The 18,340-nt window shown below is 41.7% G+C and overlaps 2 protein-coding genes across 7 annotated transcripts in view; one reads left to right on the top strand and one right to left on the bottom strand.

The window, feature by feature from the left end:
- The window catches only part of ITFG1 (integrin alpha FG-GAP repeat containing 1), an 89,093-nt gene extending 86,610 nt beyond the window's left edge, over positions 1–2,483 (bottom strand). Inside the window, exon 1 of the mRNA XM_065848293.2 lies at positions 2,271–2,483. Coding sequence (XP_065704365.1) covers positions 2,271–2,439 — 169 coding nt within the window. The 5' untranslated portion in view covers positions 2,440–2,483. The remainder of the gene's footprint in view (positions 1–2,270) is intronic.
- Positions 2,484–2,522: 39 nt separating this feature from the next.
- Positions 2,523–18,340, top strand: part of PHKB (phosphorylase kinase regulatory subunit beta) — a 77,811-nt gene continuing 61,993 nt past the window's right edge. Inside the window, exons 1-6 of one of the 6 annotated variants that reach the window (XM_065848288.2) lie at positions 2,618–2,771; positions 5,534–5,643; positions 9,518–9,535; positions 10,537–10,626; positions 12,484–12,622; positions 16,713–16,812. In XM_065848288.2, the coding sequence (XP_065704360.1) occupies positions 5,592–5,643; positions 9,518–9,535; positions 10,537–10,626; positions 12,484–12,622; positions 16,713–16,812 (399 nt within the window). In that variant the 5' untranslated portion in view covers positions 2,618–2,771; positions 5,534–5,591. Of the gene's footprint in view, positions 2,772–5,533; positions 5,644–9,517; positions 9,536–10,536; positions 10,627–12,483; positions 12,623–16,712; positions 16,813–18,340 lie in introns of all 6 variants that reach the window. The other 5 variants (XM_065848289.2, XM_065848290.2, XM_065848291.2 and 2 more) reach the window with 5 other exon arrangements.

Consider the following 18,340-nt stretch of genomic DNA (forward strand, 5'->3'; position numbering starts at 1 on the left):
TGACTCCTGGAAATTATTAGATGAACAGAAAACAAAATCACTATGCCACTACATCAATCCACAGCGCACTCATCCTAGACGCTATTTGCAGTTCTCATCCTCTCATCTCAACAATAAAGAATACAGGAAAAAAAGTACATGAGAAAGAAAGAACTGAGCGGCTTCCAGGCAAACAACAATTACATGGATTAGAGGTCTTGAGCCTGAGCACGTGAGTGAGGATAGCACAGAAGTTTTCAAGCTGGCCAGTGCAATGTAGCCGGGTGGGGAACGCTCACTCGCTGCCTGCGATGCTGCAAGAGGCACCAAGCACAACCAGAGCTGGTGGGTTACACAGGCCAGCAGCACAATCCCCCTCACCTTTATCACCCCTGGTCTGTGCACACACAAAAAAGGCAAGTGCATGAACAATTCCATTTGTTCACATATATTAGTGTGAGAAATCGGTTAAACCCAAGGCCTGTTGGTAATTTTGAATGGTTCTTGCAACAAGATACTTTTGAGATGAGCTTACCTCTTACATTTAGCTGGTTTACTCTCTTACAAAGGCCTGAGTAACAGGTATCTGAGCATAGGAAATATAACTCTCACTACAATAAAGTAATTCAAGATCAGAATAGCAATATATATCCAGCAAAAGTCCAAAGACATCATCCCAATTTCCTTAGTAAGGGGCAGGATTATGAGGGTTGTGCTTCTCTACCAGATCACGGTTGCTCAAAGCCAGGTACTCTCTCCAGCTCTCACTTCAGCAGCACTGTTTCCAACTGGCTGCTGTTTACTCTGCTCCTTAGAATCCTATTCTTCACAACTGGCTATTACTTTTTTTCAGAAGATGTTCTATAGATTTTTCAAGCTACTTTTTGTCAACACTGAAATAATGAAAAATGATGCTTTTAAGTATGTTATTTCTGGCTGATTTTTACAGGATATCAAACAGTAAAGAAGAAACCAGAAGCTTTATTTCTAAAACTTTTAACTATCCACACCTTTATATGCATCCATCTGGAAAACAACAAAAATTAACTCTCTTATCATTGACGTTCATTTAAAATCTAATCTTTCAGGGCATTTTTTCAGAAGATGAGCTAGTGGAGCATTTTCAAGAAGCCATACATTTAAATATCGCAACTAGATGGGAAATTCACTCACGCTTTGTCAAAGCTATTTAAAGAAACATTTTTGACACAGAAGGAATAAAAAAAGGTAAATTTGAGCATAAATTTATTATCTTAATGCATAGCTTTAAGTCAGTAAAATAATCCAAGATTAATATCTGTAAATAACACTGACCACCAATAAATAAGCTCTGATTTGGGGTGCGCTCATATCTGAAGCCTAAACAGAAACCCATGGCAGATGAGACCTGCGTGGAACTGATTTATCCAGCCTTCCACTTTAATATAATGTTGAAAGTAGGATAATATTTAATTTATGCTCCTTACAACTGTGAAACGCTCGTCTCTGTCTCCCAAAATATTGTGAAAGGAGAAAATTAATTCAATTTCAAACAGTCATTGGATTATTTCACAACCATAAGTTCAACTTCAAAGACAAATACTCCTCACGCTATACAAAGGTAGGTTGTAGTGCAAATTGCAAGTATCTACTTCCATACAGAAAGTACCTCAGGAGCAAAGAAAATGTCAAGTTTAGTCTGGGAAATAATTTAATCGCTCGCCCTCATCAGCACTGTGGACAGAGCCGAATGCTGAGGGAGGGGAAGAACCAGCAGCTCCTGAGCCAGCGGCCACCGGGCTGCGGGGACCCGGGACCCCAAGAGAGCCCGGCCCTGCCCAACGGGAACAGAATCACAGAATGTCGGGGGTTGGAAGGGACCTGGAAAGCTCACCCAGTGCAATCCCCCCATGGAGCAGGAACACCCAGCTGAGGTTCCACAGGAAGGTGTCCAGGCGGGTTTGAATGTCTGCAGAGAAGGAGACTCCACAACCTCCCTGGGCAGCCTGGGCCAGGCTCTGACACCCTCACCCCCAACAAGTTTCTTCTCCTCTCTAAGTGGAACCTCCTGTGTTCCAGTTTGCACCCATTGCCCCTTGTCCTGTCACTGGTTGTCACCCAGAAGAGCCTGGCTCCATCCTCCTGACACTGCCCCTTTCCATATTGATCCCCATGAAGAAGGTCATTAAGGTGGTCGCTCCGGTGTCACCGGCCCCGCCCGCCCCGGGTCGCGCCTCAGCAAACGCCCCCACAGGACTCGGGGCCCCGGGCGCTCCCGCCCTCCCGAGCGGCGCCGCTCCCCGCTCCCTCACCGCCTCGCAGCACGAACAGGTCCGTCTGCTTGTCCGAGTTGAAGTCCCCGAAGGCCGCCAGGGTCCCGTAGGCCTCGCTGCCGAAGAGCTGCGCCGTGACGTTCTGCAGGGCCGCGCCGGGCGCCGCCAGCGCCAGCAGCAGCGCCAGCCCGAGCCCGCCGGGCCCCATCCCGCTGCGTGCGGCCCGGGCCCCGCGTCACTTACGGCAGCGCAGGGTGTGCCCGCCACACGGCCGGCCCGCTTCCGGGACTGACCCGGCGCCTTTGCGACAGCGGCGTGACGGCCCGAGCGAGTGTCTTTACGGCTGGCGCGGGCAACAGGCGAGGTCGCCGCCCGGCTGCTGGCGGTGGGCGAGGGCGGGCCGGGAGCGGCACGGCGAGCGGCGGCAGCGGCGGGACCTCGGCGGGATGGCGGCGGCAGCAGCAGCGGCCTCTGCGGCCGCCCATTTGGCCGATGTGAGCTGGAAGATGCTGGAGCTGCGGGCTCGCTCTAAACGTTCAGGTCTGAGCTCTTGGCTCCCTCTGCTCGCAGCGCCTCTCCCCTGCTCACTAACGGCCCCGCTCCCGCTCTCCGGCCCTTTGCCCCCGCCCGCCCCGAGCTCTGCCCGACCTGTGCCTGTTCTGCCCTCCCCTCCCCTCAGCTCGCCCGTCACCCCGGCCCTGCCCGCCCTCTCCCGCTGCCCAGAGGCTGCTCGACGGCCCCGGGCTCTGCCCGCTCCCCGGGCCTGGCGGGCGCAGCCGGGAATCTCTCAGGGCAGCCGGGATCCCCTCGGGGCAGTGAGATCCTGTCAGGGCCGCTGTGATCCCCTCAGGGCAGTGAGATCCCCTCAGGGCAGTGAGATCCCCTCAAGGCAGTGGGGTCCCCTCAGGGCAGTGAGATCCCCCTCAGGGACACTGTGATCCCCTCAGCGCAATGGGATCCCCTCAGGGCAGTGAGATCCCCTCAAGGCATTGGGGTCCCCTCAGGGCAGTGAGATCCCCCTCAGGGCCATGGGCTGGTTGGTCACAGTGCTGCTGGAGCGGGCTCCCCCACGGTGTCCCTGGCCGGGTATCCCTGGCCCATGTCCCTGGCCCATGTCCCTGGCCCGGTGTCCCTGGCGGGTGAGGGGACTGACAGGTGTCACTTGGCAGCACGGCTGTAAGAGGAGCTGCTCAGGGCCCTGTTGCTGCCTGCGGTTTATAGAGCTGTTGGACAGATTAATTTTAAAATTGCAGGCGCTTACACAAAAGTACCAGCTTTTGCTAGGTTTGCCTTAGATAAAGTTTGTTGTTTTGTTTTTTTTTTAATACGAGAATTTCTTGTTCTGAACTTGGGTTGCTGCATTCTGGCCTAAATGCAAGGATGATGTTTAGCGAGTGCGCTTGCATTTCCAAAGTTCAAAAAACTACATCTTTCTTTTTTTTTTAAATAAAATACTTTAATTGTTAATGTTCTAAAGAAACAGTTTTCCAAATGATCTCTGTGGTGTTTATTTATATATGTGCTTGTAAAACTCAATCATTATTTCCTTATTTGCATATTTGATTAGTTGTATTGTGGCAGGGACCAATCAGGCAGTGTGAAAAGAAAACGGGACTTCATGAGGGCTCTCATAAACAAAATTGATTGATTAAAGACTGGGCTGATTCATATGGCTTTAAAAATTCTGCTTCTGTATAGTTTTAATTTGCAAAATACCATCAAGACTGTCCAGTAAACGAGTTCTTACTTTGTGGCCAATTATGATGACATGGTACTGTTATCTGAAAACTGATTTACAAATATAGCTATGGAGCTCTACAAAATAAAGTCTGGAACCTGCATGTTTGGAGTTTTTGAGTGCTTAGCCATGAGGCAGCACGTTGACTTTGGGTTTCCCATGTGGGCCCTGAGGCTGTCGGAGGCATTCGGCAGGTTTTAAATGCTTTTAAATGCCTGAGTTTTTTGCTGCCTTCTACTTTTTTGTTAAATGTATAACAAAGTGTCTTTTGGGATAATGACAGGTTATTGTAGTTCACTTCCTTCTTTTCATGTTTGTAGGGGTTTTGTCGTTTATATAGTAGCTGAAGAAATTCATTTACTGAAGAAATAAAAATTATTTTAATTGAAATGCTTTTCTGATATAAGAGATTATTTTAAAATAATTTTTATACAGTCTTATGGTTAACATTCCTATCTAAAAATGAAGATTATGTTCTTGTTTCTCAAATTTACTCCTGCATCTTTATAAGAGTGTTGAAATTTATGTAACTTCAGAAGTTTTCTACTTCCTTTCTGGCACTGTCGGAAGGAGATGTGGTTGGTGTAATCACTAAAAGTGGCCAAACCTCCTCCTACTGTTCTGAATTGCCTGATGTCTGTGCTCCAGACTCCCAGTTTACAAACAGTGCTCTTTGTTTTGATCATTTTTTAAAGTATGGTGCTTGGGGTAAGATATAGTAAACATGAGTATAGATTCATGTGCATAAAGTGAGGGAGTGACTCATGTTTTATAGCGGACAGCAAAGAACCATGTAAGACCCCCATCCTGTAGGACATAATCCATATCTTCAGGTTTATGTATATTAAATGACGAGTTTCATTTTTGCCAGTAAAAACAAATTTCATTGAGAATTTTTCTTTTCTTTCTTGACAATTAACAGTCAGGAGCAGATTGCAAAGATACTCAGTAGTTGGCCAGTCTGCAGCCCCTGAAATTTAGGTCACTTTAAAAAACATAAACTTCTTTAAATATTTGGAAGAAAATTGTTATCATAATTACAAACTATTTTCTTATTTTACATTCCCAACTGAAAGCTTTTCTATTTTGAATAACTGAGATATTCAGTACCATAAGCAATGGTATATGATGACAAGAACCATCCTAGTGTTAATTCTACATGGGATAAAAGCAGTACTATGCATAAGCAGAATTTTAGCTCCCCATGGTTACTATTACTTAACACTTCTATATGCACTAGTTAAGTCAGTATTTTTATTTGATCTTGAAATATATCAAATAGCTTTTATTTAGCACCTTTTGACGTTAGTGGCAAATTTCCTATTGAATAAAAAAGCTACAGTCTAGTATCCAAAAATGGAGTTTGTTTAAACCATGTCATTTCACTCATAAATTTTATGGAAGTAAAAGGAAGATAAAACCAATTTTTAGGATAGAAGAGGGAAGCATAACACATAATGAAACTTTGCTACCCTTTGTGCTGTGCACTCTGTCATGTTAATAACTCCACTAACATTGCTTTCACTTAATTTAATGCTGATTGCCTTTAACATTTACTAAACAGTTTTGAAAATTGCTGTAGCTTAGCCTGAGCCGTTTGTGATTAGCTGCACCAATTTGAAATGGCCAATTTGGATGATGACAGAACCTCTGCGCATGCTTTTTTAAAATTTGGTAAGTGTGCAGTTCCGTGTTTTGTTTTTGTTTGTGGCTATTTAACTCGACAAAAAATAATTGTGTGTTTTGTCTTTCGTGCAGTGTCTTGTGCAAGCAGTTTTTTAGCACTGTACAGTGGAGCTTAAAAATTTGAGCTCTTTCAGTGAAAATTTCTGAAAATTAGAATTTGTTTAGGTTGAAATCTACTGTTTGGATCTTCCTGTTGTGTTTGTGTTTTGTGTTCTTGTAAGTATCCCTAAGTGCAACAATCTCTGAACTGAAACTTCTCTTTTAAGATGATGGTCATGTGAAAGGTGCACTAAAAAATGGTGTTCACATTTATCTCCTAAAAAAACCCAACATGAGTGTTTTAGAGAAAAGAGGTAAAATTTCCAATAAGTCAGTCATTGTTTCAAATTGTGTTTTGGAAATTAAGTGGAAGCAAGTTAATGCCCCTTGGCACAGCTTCTCTTTAGGGGCAACAGAAGCTAGAATACGTGAAGTTGTGAAAACCGGTCCTGGTTTAGCTCGTTATATTTGCAAAGAGTTGAACTGGAACCAGTGTGTCCGTATGTGAGGACAGCTGGTGTGGGGAAACCGGACAGGACTGTGGTTTGGTGTGTGAACCCGTGGGCAGAGCGAGTGCTGGGGGAGGCGGCCAGGCCACAGCTGTCACTGGGCACCCTGCCCTGCCCCGGCATTGCTGCTCTGCCTCTTGTCATGTCAAAGGGCACGTGAAGTGTTGACATTGTAATAAAAAAAATACTTTTTCCTAATTGTAATATTCTATTGATATTTGCTTTTTCTGTTGATATGATGCAAACCAAACGTTTTTAGCAATTTTAAGAGCTATTGTTTTGAGTTCTCAGAAATGGCAATGGTTGCCTTGAATATGCTGAATGCTTTCCTGCCTTACTTGTAGCATTTACAGCGTTTGTGTGGGAGACTCTGGGTAAGTGAAGCCCCTGTGTACTGGCATAACCATCAATGCTTTATTTCTGGTGTTTAGTAACTTTGGTGTGGTGTTAGTTACTGTAAATCCTGAAATCACTAACTTCTAGTAAGTATAATGTACTGCAGAGAGAAATCACTTCAGATGATTAGGAAACAGAAAGGACAAAATAAATTGGTACCAATTTTTTCTTTCTCCATGAATTTCTAATTGAATTATGTGCACAGCCTAACACTTGATGTTTCGTGATAAATGACGGTTGAAAAGTTTTGTCACTTTAAAATTATTTAAATGGAACTATTACAAGATTTTACTAGTTTTTACCTGTGTTGTTATCGTCACTCAACCTAGGTAAGCCTTTGTACCTCGTGTTTACTCCTAGTGTTTATTCAGGTAGAGGAATACCGTAGCACCTCTCTCTTCTTCCTCCCCCAGCTGCTCTCCTGGGGTTTCCTTGCTGTGTTTCCATTGAATTGTAGAACAGTTTGGTTTGGAAGGGGTGTTAGGAGGTCATCTACTCCCACCTCTGGCTCAGAGCAGGGGCAGCTGTGAGGTTGTATTTTCCTCCTGGATGTAGTGATTAAAAAAAACCCTTAAGTTCATGGAATCAGAGTTTGGATATTGACATATGTGAGAAGTGAGTTTTCCTTCCAGTAGAGGTGCTTCTGAAATCTATTTTCTGATATCGCCTTGCTCAACTACATGGGTTTGGATTTAGAAGCAGATATGTCTCATGGCAGACAACTTTTAGAATGAACTGTGGGGGACTACGGTGGGTCCGTGGATTCCCTGACGGTATTCTCAGCTTTTTTTTCTTTTTTCCTGGTCTGTGCTGATTTAATTTTGCAAGTAAACATATTTTCTTTTGTTCTTCTGACATATGAAGGAAATAAAATTCTTACTGTGTTGTTTCTATTTGTTTGTGATTAAACTTTGAGGGAGTGGTTCTTGTGGTTTGTTGTGTGGTTTGGTGTTTGGTTGGTTTTTTTTAGATTCTGTACTTTGAAAAATCTGAATACTGAATCTTTGTTGAAATATGCAAATCTTTATCCATAGACTAGGTCCAAAATTCCATTCTGATGCCTATTTTTCTTTAATAACTGCAGTTACTGGCATCTTGAAGGATGTGTGGTGTTCAGAGCCTCCATATATAAGAATTTGGGAGCAGGGTTTCAAAATGTTGGCCATAGCTTTTAAATCTAAGTATCTAGGCAGTGTATAGCTCTTCCCTGAAGAGCAATTAATGCTAATCTCAAATATAACTGGAATAAAATGAAAGTGGATGGGAAAGTACCTTAACATCAGGATGACATAATGTTCTCACCCTCCAGAGGCTGTATGTACACAGGTATTGACACTGCTAACAGCTGTCCTCAGAGAGGTCATTTCCTTCAGTTCTGTGTTCTGCTTAGAAGAGAGAATTGAATTGTAAATTTGTCCTCTAATTGTTGTACATTTGAGTTTCATCTGCTGGATGTTTTCTTACAATTTTTGTGTCTTAACTAAGTCAGAAATATCTTGGCTGTTTATTACTTTAATTCTACACTAGTAATTGATGTTCTGTTATCAGTTATTGGGCTGTTTCAGATTTCTTCCCGTTCTCCAACATTTTGAAAAGAAATGACTGTCCTTTCTAGTAATTCTTCAACTTGAAGAATAGTGAAATCATGTTACTCTGGAACCTGTAAGTGGTAGCAGATGAAAGGAGATTAGTTTTTTATTCAAAATGTGGATATAGTGTATTTAGTCAGTGCAAGGCAAACAGGGATTTAATTGGACTTGGGATAAGGATTTTGAGTGTTCTCTTTTAAGACATTGAATTTATTAATGCGGGAAGCAACACTTTGATTTCCTGGGGTTTTTTTAAAGTATTTTTTGAAGTAGTTACTGGCTTGTACCCGTTCAGTTCTGATGCAAGGAAATAAGGGGCATATTTCATTCTTTGTGGAAGAAAATCTGAACTACCATATCTCCTATTTAAATTTTGATGGGGCTGTTACATTGGCATACAGCCGAAGGAATATTAAACCAACAAAATATATTTTTTTATTCCTTCCTAGCACATCTGCTTATTTACCTAAAATAAAACTCACACTGTGTGGCTACAATGAAATGAGATATTTATGAAAAATAGTATTTGAAATTAATGTCCTCATTCTGTTTGCTCTGAATGCTACCGTACAAATGAGAACTCAAGGGTACTATTTACATGTGTCATTCTTTTATGTTTAAGTGTTGCGGCATCTTGCTACTGTATTTTTTTCAATTTTAAAACCTATTTTAATATATAATTGAGAATTGCTTCCTATGGCAGGTTTTTGCCTTGCTGAAATGAACTGTTAAATGGATTTTGGAGAAGAGAATAGATGGGCTGTTTTTAGCTATCCTCAAAATAGCTTCCAGTGGGTTCTGGACTGGTAGCAAAGCCCATGGAAGGAGCAGCTTTGTGCTTGTCCTGTTCGCTGCCTCTTGATTCGCTTGTGATACCAATGAAACGTGATTTACCACAGGAGTTGTCCAGCAGGGTGCGAAACATTAACTATGCTATATAGATGCTAAGGAAGAATTAATGAGGAGTATGTGGACAACTTTGATTCTGAGTGTTCCTTTAAGCAAGTTCTCCTACTTGGAGAATGAGAACTTTTAAGAAATACTTTCGAGGACTAAAACTCTACTTTTTGTCAATTTTCTTGAACTTTGCATTCGTTTCACCTTTTTGTTTCATCAGCAGTCTACTCTGGTGGTTTCAATTTATTTCTGCTAGTAAAGTTTTGAACTTCTAAAATAATATCATTTGTAGATGGTGGTGCTTTGACGTTTTCATGCTCATTATTCTGTTCAGTCTCCTCTCTGCACAAACTTGAAATATTTGAATGCTCTGAAATAGAAGAGTGTACTTTTGTTCATGATCACTTTATCTTGTTTCTCTGTTGGCCGCAGAAGGTCACAGATTGTCTGGTAAGTATGTAAATTAGAGCAATTTTCTTTTAGAAACCTTGAGTTGTGTGTGTAAGTGTGTGTGCCTGTGGATCCTCAGCTGTTTTCCATGGTGCAGTACTGGGGTTAACAGTCCGCAGGAAATGGACGTTCTGAACCTTGTTCACACACCAGGAGCTGTGGACTATGTATGGCTTATACAATTAACAAATCTAAAAGTAAGGATCTTTATTTTGCCTTTGAAAATCTAGTAAGTAAATATTTCTCCTTGATTTGTTACTTTTTATGCAATAAGTGACTTACGGAAGACTTTTTTCCTAAACATATTCTGTCCGTTCACTGAATCACCTCATAAAATTACTGTTACTGCAGGTCACTGTATTTGGTGGTTTTGCAAGATAACAGGATTTATCATAACAACATAAATTATGAATCTTCTAACAGTCAGAAATTCCTAGGCAAAAAGAAGTAGAAAAATAAAATTCGTTTGAAAAATTGATTTAAATTGGATTCAGAATGTTGACTTTTGAACAGAAGACTCAAAAGATTGAAAAGGCGTGATGTATTTCCTTTTCTATTACAGAGCAACTTTATTTCTTTTAGCTTTGTTTTTCTCTTTTTTAGGCACCCAAAATGAACCGGTCTTTCTGTGCTTCCCACTCAGGCCCTTTCCCCACATACACGTGTTTAGACTCTGGGCGTATGTGAGCAAAAGCTTCCCCTTTTTTGCATTCAAGAAGGAATCAACTAGGCTTGTTGTGGGGTGGGGGAAACGAGGTCAGGATGGCTAAAACCTTCCTGGTGTTGTACATGTTCACCATTTTAGAAGACAGGTAGGGAAGTAATGGTAAATTTGGGCTGCTTTTGTCCCTCTTCCTTCTATTTTTCTATATCTCTTTAGGAATTCTGTCTGTAGCATACTTAATTGCCAAGAAGATGGTCGTAGAAAATTCTTAGCAATAGTAGAAGTATGAAACTAATTCTGATCTTGATTTTGTTTTTCCTCTTCATTTTTTTTTTAGGTTCAATTTATGAGCCACTTCAAAGTATTAATCTTCCAAAACCAGAGGGAGAAAGTCTGTGGGATAAATTAGATCATTACTATAGAATTGGTAAGTTAATAATTGTCCCTACCATGAAAGATTTTCCGTGTAACTTACCAAAATATTTATGATAATGGTTATGACAGTAATTAGCTTTGTCTTAATATCTGCAGTCTTTAATAAGGATTTTTATTTTCTGAAAAGTAAAGGGTTGTGTCATTACAATTCCTCATAAGATTCGTGTGATAATATAATGCATGTATTTGGATATTTCATACCTTGCTTGAAAAATCATGACCTGTGAACAGTATTGGAAATTATCTGCACTTGTGAAATGGTAGAATAGGTTCTGAGTTGCAGCTGATGGTCTTGGATGGGGAATGGTGAAGGTAATCTGCTGACAGTTTTTGATGCTTGAACTAACTCAGATATTAATTGGAATTGATATCTATGTGTTAAATATCATTGCTCTATTATTCCTACTTGAGGATCGTTTCCCAAATTTCTGCTGGGAGTTTGAAAGGTGCAAAAACAGGAGGGCTGAATTGCACTTCTTGCTGAAAATGAAAATGTTTATTAGAAATCTAGTCCAGTTCTTTTGGATGAAATGGTAGCCTAGGATGGTGGTTTTAGCCAGGTACAGCTGAAGAAAAAGTTCAATGGAGAAGCTCTCTTGTAGTACCTACTGCAGTTTGACAGGTGATCGGTGAGGGGTTGCTTTGTTGTTATTAATGGTGCTGTAATGTACTTTTGTACTGAAATTTTATCTGTTTGCTAACCTATTTTAAAACAACTTTAGTGTTCTCTTGTCCTAATGAGAACATTTTAAGCCAAAACCATACCTTTTAGGAAACAATGGTTTGTTTTGATTGTTGGTGGGTTTGTGTTACAATGAAGTCCTGCCTGTGTTCTAAAGTCAATTTCTTTAGAGCCTGTGCAATTGACTATTTGAAGTTTAAGCAAGGGTATAGAATAGTGAACAATTTTGCCATCATTCTAAAAATGTGGGATGAGACTCCCTTCACCCAAATCCCTTTTAAAGAATGATCTATATTGTCTTTTCCAGGTAACACTTTATCAAAGTTATAGTTAGAAGGTATTAAGTCACTAAAGAATATAATGCAAAAAGTCATAAACCCCTGTAACTTTTATTTTAAATACCTAATTTCTAATACAAAGAGGCTTCTAATACAAAGGCTTTTAAAAAATTGAAGCTTGATAATATGCTGAAAAAAATAAACAAACAACTGTTTTCTTTTGGACAGGTTATTGTTCAAGGATCTTAAGCCCAATTTCAGTCTTGTACCATGCTTGTTATTCTACAGCTTTAGGACACCTATTCACAAAATGCAAAATATTAAAGTAGAAAAAGGAAGAAAACAATATTTAGGGTTTTTACTGATGTGCTTTTCACAGCCTGAAAACTCCTGTCTTGTTCTATCTTTAAGTCAAGGTACTGAGTTCAATAATTCTAGTCATCCTTTCTCCTCACTTACGTATTCCTTTCTTTTTTTAAACATATTGATACAATCATTTGACCTAAGTTGAACTTTAAGTTTTATGTAACTATTTAAATCATTTAGTGGGGGCAGCAGCCATACTGTATCTCGCTTTTTTTTCATAAAAAGGAAATTAGTGGGTTGCATTATAGAGATTTTATACAGAGTGGGTTGTACTGGAGCAGAGCCATGTAAATAGCTATGAATACTGATTTTTTTAGTATAAAAATATCTATATTGACTGAAACACCAACAGGATACAAATTTTTGTGTGTGTCTCTCTCCTTACCTTTCTTTCTCTTTGTTTTTATGTTGTGCATGGTCTCACAGGTTGTTCACACATTGATTGGCTCCTGAAAATCTATTTAAAAACTGGAAGAAACTTAAGCATTGTTAATACCACTTTTCCTTTTTCCTTTTTTTCCAGTTAAGTCAACGTTGCTGCTTCATCAAAGCCCAACCACAGGTCTGTTTCCTACAAAGACATACGGCGATAACCGCAAGGCAAAAGTACACGACAGTCTGTACTGTGCTGCGTGTGCCTGGGCCTTAGCCCTTGCTTACAGGTGAGGCAGTTCTAGACTCCCGTCTCTGCTCTGCTGCCTTCTGTTGTGCAGTACTCTGGGAATGATTTAAACGATGAAGATGTATCGAAAATAGTTTGGTAAACACATCACAGTATCACAGTATGTTTGGGATTGGAAGGGACCTCAAAAGATCATCTAGTCCAATCCCCCTGCTGGAGCAGGAACGCCTAGGTGAGGTCGCACAGGAAGGTGTCCAGGCGGGCTTTGAATGTCTCCAGGGAAGGAGACTCCACAACCTCCCTGGGCAGCCTGTTCCAGTGCTCTGTTACCCTCACTGAGAAGAAGTTCTTTCTCAAATTTAAGTGGAACCTCTTGTGTTCCAGCTTGATCCCATTGCCCCTTGTCCTATCATTGTTTGCCACTGAGAAGAGCCTGACTCCATCCTCGTGGCACTCACCCTTTATATATTTATAAACATTAATAAGGTCACCCCTCAGTCTCCTCTTCTTCATACTAAAGAGACCCAGCTCCCGCAGCCTTTCTTCATAAGGGAGATGCTCCACTCCCTTAATCATCTTTGTTGCCCTACGCTGGACCCTCTCCAGCAGTTCCCTGTCCTTCTTGAACTGAGGAGCCCAGAACTGGACACAATATTCCAGATGGGGTCTCACCAGGGCGATGTACATGGAGATGGTACATGTTTCCATGTCTCAATAAAAATACTTATGTAGCTAGTAGGTTAAAAAATGGCACTCTACCTTTGCTAAGTGTGTTTTCCTATAATTTTATAGGTATCAATGTTCTGAAACAGAGGAATTAATGCGTGCTATTAAAAACAAAGGTTTCTGTGGCAAATTGTACTGAATAAATACTTCTCTTTTAAAATGCAGCAGGATAGTTGAGAGCAGAAGCAGGCTTGTTGTGGGTAGAAACACTCCGGGTACTCACAAGAGTATGAATGCTTGAATGCCGAGAAATGCATAGTTGGGAAATAACGATGACTGTGTTCCTCACTAGATGCAGAGCCTGGGCAGGCTCCTTTCGCTCTTCTTATTTTCTGCTGCTTCTGTTTCCACTGTTGACTCGTTAGAGAAACCGCTCAGGAATGTGTGGGGCGACCTTCAGAGCGCTGGGCGAGTTACCTCCCTTCTTAATAGATTCATAAGTCACTCTGCTTTAGGACAGATAGCTATGGAAATTGCTTTGTGAGATTTACTATTCCTTGTTTACAACCTTGCTACCCTGGCCACCCAGAAAAACACAGACCGAGGCAATGATAACTCAGATGTGGTGTATTTAAGAAAGACAATGATGTGCAAATAGTGAATAATTTACTCTTTTTACCAATCAACTCCTTGTACTGATGTAGTGATCACATTCTTGGAAAAAAATTTAGCATATTTTACGAAATGTTGCCCAAGTTATTCAGTCTTTAATTTCCAATATGTGGAATCATAGAGGATGATCTGTGCTGGGCAACACATTTTCTTTGATGGGCAAAGGTTGATGATTGAAATCAAGTGAATGGCTGAAGTGTGAAAGGAGCCGAGCCGCAGGGCTCCCGCGGAAGGCAGCGTGACTCCGGTGCAGGGTGCTGTGCCAGGCTGAGGCCAGCGCTGCTGTTTGCTGTCATAAAAGCGAAATTTCTTGAGAGCACGCTAAGAAAACAAACACTGCTGTTGTGAATAGAGGAAAGATGTTGTAACGTGAAAATTCAGGGATGTTTCATGTGCTTCACATTGCTCTTTGGATTTGTGATAAAGCTGAGAATAAATCCTACTGCTCAAAAAATTCTTAACGTTAATTTTGTATTATCTGGTTTTGTTTGTTGTGGGGTTGCTTTAGCTCCCCTTTGTTTGAACTTTGTTATTGCAAGCAAGTACATTTCTTGTATCTAAAGTTATTATTTAATTATGATTTTTGGATGTGTATGATTTCTGAAGTTATCACTACCTTCCAATTTTCAGTTTAGGCAGCAGAACCCCAGCATAGACGGCTGACCTGTTAGGCGTGCTTCCTTTACAGTGTAGCTGCCATCCCTTGCCTCTAATCAAATGAGTGACAGCTATAAAGTGGACTGAGAATAACAATGAGCATATTATGCTGGTTTGCATATTTGCATCAGAGATGTGTTGTTCTAAGTTACAAATGTGTAAGAAAACATTATTTATTACCCTGAAAGGCTTAATCAAACCTGGAGAACTGAAAAAGACAGGACACGGGAATGCAATGATCAAGGTTTTTACACACAACACATTTCTTATAGTTAAAATAACTTGGGATTTATCATTGATTTTGATGTGTGTTTAGGAATATAATGATTGTGAGTGTTCTTTGATTTCACAGTATAAAAGTACTAAGGTATCTTGAAACAACTTTCTGGCCATTCAGAGTGGTTAACTTTCAGACTCTTGTATGCACAGCTGTATTTTATCAACATCACCAGGAAAGTGACTGCTTGATTATGATTGGCAGATATTTTGTAGAGTTAAAGAGAAATTGCCTTTTTGTTCTGGATCTCTCAAGGAACATAAAACAGTGGCTTGCAATGTTATAGTATAGAAAGGTGGGGTTTTTTATTTTTAAATTTTGAAATAAAATCATAGAGTCATTTTGGTTGGAATAGACCCTTAAAATCATGGAGTCCACCCATAACCCACCCCTGTCCCTGCCCCATGTCCTGAGAACCTCATGTCCGTCTGTCCAACCCTCCAGGGCTGGTGACTCCAGCCTGGGCAGCCTGTTCCAATGCCCCACAGCCCTTTGGGGAAGAAATTGTTCCCCAGATCCAACCTCAACCTCCCTTGGTGCAACTTGAGGCCGTTTCCTCTGCTCCTGGCGCTTGTTCCTGGGGAGCAGAGCCCGACCCCCCCTGGCTCCAAGCTCCTTTCAGGCAGTTCAGAGATCAGAAGGTCTCCCCTCAGCTCCTGTTCTCCAGCTGAACCCCCCAGGTCCCTCAGCCGCTCCCATCACACTTGTGCTCCAGCCCCTCACCAGCTCCGTTCCCTTCTCTCCACTCGCTCCAGCACCTCAAGGCCTTTCCTGTAGTGAGGGGCCCAGAACTGCCCCAGGATTCGAGGTTTTTCCTCCCCAGGTCCCAGCACAGGTTCGGTCACTGCCCTGGGCCTGCTGGCCACACCAGTGCTGGTCCCAGCCAGGATGCTGTGGCCTCTTGGCCACCTGGGCACACGCTGGCTCATGTTCAGCTGCTGTCACCAACACCCCCAGGGCCTTTTCCAGCCGCTCTTCCCCAGCCTGCAGCGTTCATGGGGTTGTTGTGACCCAAGTGCAGGACCCGCCACTTGGCCTTGTTGAACCTCAGACAATTGGCCTCAGCCCATCGATCCAGCCGGTTCAGATCCCTCTGGATGGCCTTCCCAGCCTCCAGCACATCAACACTCCCACCCAGTCTGGTGTCGTCTCCAAACTCACTGAGGGTGCACTCGATCCCGTCATCCAGACCATTGATAAAGAGATTAAACAGAACTGGCCCCAGTACTGAGCCCTGGGGAGCAAACCTTGTGACCGGCCCCCGACGGGCCTGGACTCCATTCACCACAGCTCTTTGGGCCCGGCCGTCCAGCCAGTTCTTTACCAGGTGAAAAGTACGTCTGGCCAAGCCGTGAGCTGCAGCTTCTCCAGGAGGTTGCTGTGGGATATGGTGTCAAAGGCCTTACTGAAGTCTGGGTACACAATATCCACAGCCTCTTCCACTAAGTGGGGGTCACCTTGTCATAGAAGGAGATGAGGTTGGTAAAGCAGGACCCACCTTTCATAAACCCATGGTGACTGGGCCTGTCAGCTTGTCCTGTGTATGGCACGTGGTGTCACTCAGATGATCTGCTCCATGACATTCCCTGGCACCGAGGTCAGACGGACAGGTCTGTAGTTCCCCAGATCCTCCTTCCAGCCCTTCTTGTAGACTGGAATGTTTGTGTAAAAAACAGATTTAATTTTTTTCGTAAGGAAGGATGGGTAAGGCTATAAACGTGTCAATATGAGTGTGGGCACCGCTATATGTGAGCATTGGTTAAATATTTAATATTCCAAAGCTCTAATGTGTCCTTTTTTTTCTTTCTGTCAGTCAGTGCATTTCCAATTTGTTTAATGAGTTATCTCTCGTACCCAGGCGTATTGATGACGACAAGGGAAGGACTCATGAACTGGAGCATTCTGCTATAAAGTGTATGAGAGGAATTCTCTACTGCTACATGCGTCAGGCCGATAAGGTAAAATACTGTCTTTTGGACGCAAGCACTCAATTAATTCTAAGGGATTAATTAAACTGTGAAAACTGACTTCTAAATACAGGTAAAATTTAAAAGGGGAATGCAGTGTTACTCTGTGGCCCAGCTAGGAAAAGCTGCTCCATTATTGTCAGGTTGCAGCATTGTTTTAGGGTATAAAAGACATGAGCATTTTGTGAAGTAAACTGCAAAGCATACTTGAAACTTCTTTGGGTTCCTTTTGCAGTTATTTATCCCATTAAATATTAGACCATTAGTAACTGCGTGGTTTTTTGATGTCTTTTTAATGCTTAGAAGGCAAGATTCCTTTTAGCTAAGGCTGAAGGGTTTTCTTTGCACTGCGTACTTAGTTATTGCATTTGCAGTTCTCGTTATCTAGGTGATCGTTTGGATTACTTTTCTTGGTTTCTTTAGCAGCCACTTTCCTGTATTCTTTGACTTAATGATGTAAATTCAGAAGGGTAGTAATCCAAAATGAAAAAGGAAACAGGATAATTTGCTGATGTTGTAATACAGCTGATATATTCAGCCTGTAATCCTCTTGTGAGTATAACCTGAAGATTCTTTAATATTCAGGGCTTCTTATCAAAACTTGGATGTGGTGGATTAATATTGCCTAGTGATTAGCAGTAATTCTACAAGTAGCTACATATCTATATTCCATGTGATTATTTTAAGTTTCATGTCACTGACTTTTACCTGTATTATAAAAAATAATTCTAATGTTACCACATAGCTTCCATCATTTCTAAGTACACATACTGAAATGGAAAGTCTGTAGGCCTGTGATATCAATAATGATAATAAGCCAATGAGGTGTGTAGTGTTTATGCTGACATGGTACTTTTTCTCAGTTTTCTCAGTCGGTTTCTTTGTAGTCGTCTGTCTTTACAAAATCTTGACCTATATTGATCTTGTTAGATTTGAGCTGATGTTTTTCTCTTTGACACGCAGTGGTTTGTTTTGAGGATGATCAGTGCAGATATGAATAACGAGCATTAAATTAACACAGGTGTCCCATTGCTGACGTACTGGTTGTTGGGTTTTGCCTTGATTGCTATAAATGCTTCTCTCTTCCTCCGGTGTGGTAATAAGCAGTCTCAGGCACCTCACAGACATGAGTCCAACTGGACTGTGTTCTGAGAGACTCTGAATGTGCTGGGCTCTTGTAAGTAGGTTATGTTTTACTAATAGGAATTACATGTGCCCAGATGCTGAGGCATTACTTGAAGAGGTGCTGCTGCTTGTGACAAAAAATTCAGATGTTCTGTTCTATTGCTAATGAACGTATGAATTATGGCCTAAAATGTATTGAATGTGTTCGTGGACTAGACATGATAACTCCACAAAACAGTATTCAGTTCTGTGCTTCTGGGCCATGCTGGAGGCTATGGGTGGTTTGTTGGTGGATAAGAATATCCCATGAAGATAAGATCAGTGTTGGAAATATAGTGAAACGTGGACGAGATACTGGCAATGATGGGTAGAAAACTTGAAAACCGTTTGTTGG

This window comes from Patagioenas fasciata, chromosome 13 (genome assembly GCF_037038585.1).
Source record: "Patagioenas fasciata isolate bPatFas1 chromosome 13, bPatFas1.hap1, whole genome shotgun sequence".
Taxonomy (NCBI): Eukaryota; Metazoa; Chordata; class Aves; order Columbiformes; family Columbidae; genus Patagioenas; species Patagioenas fasciata.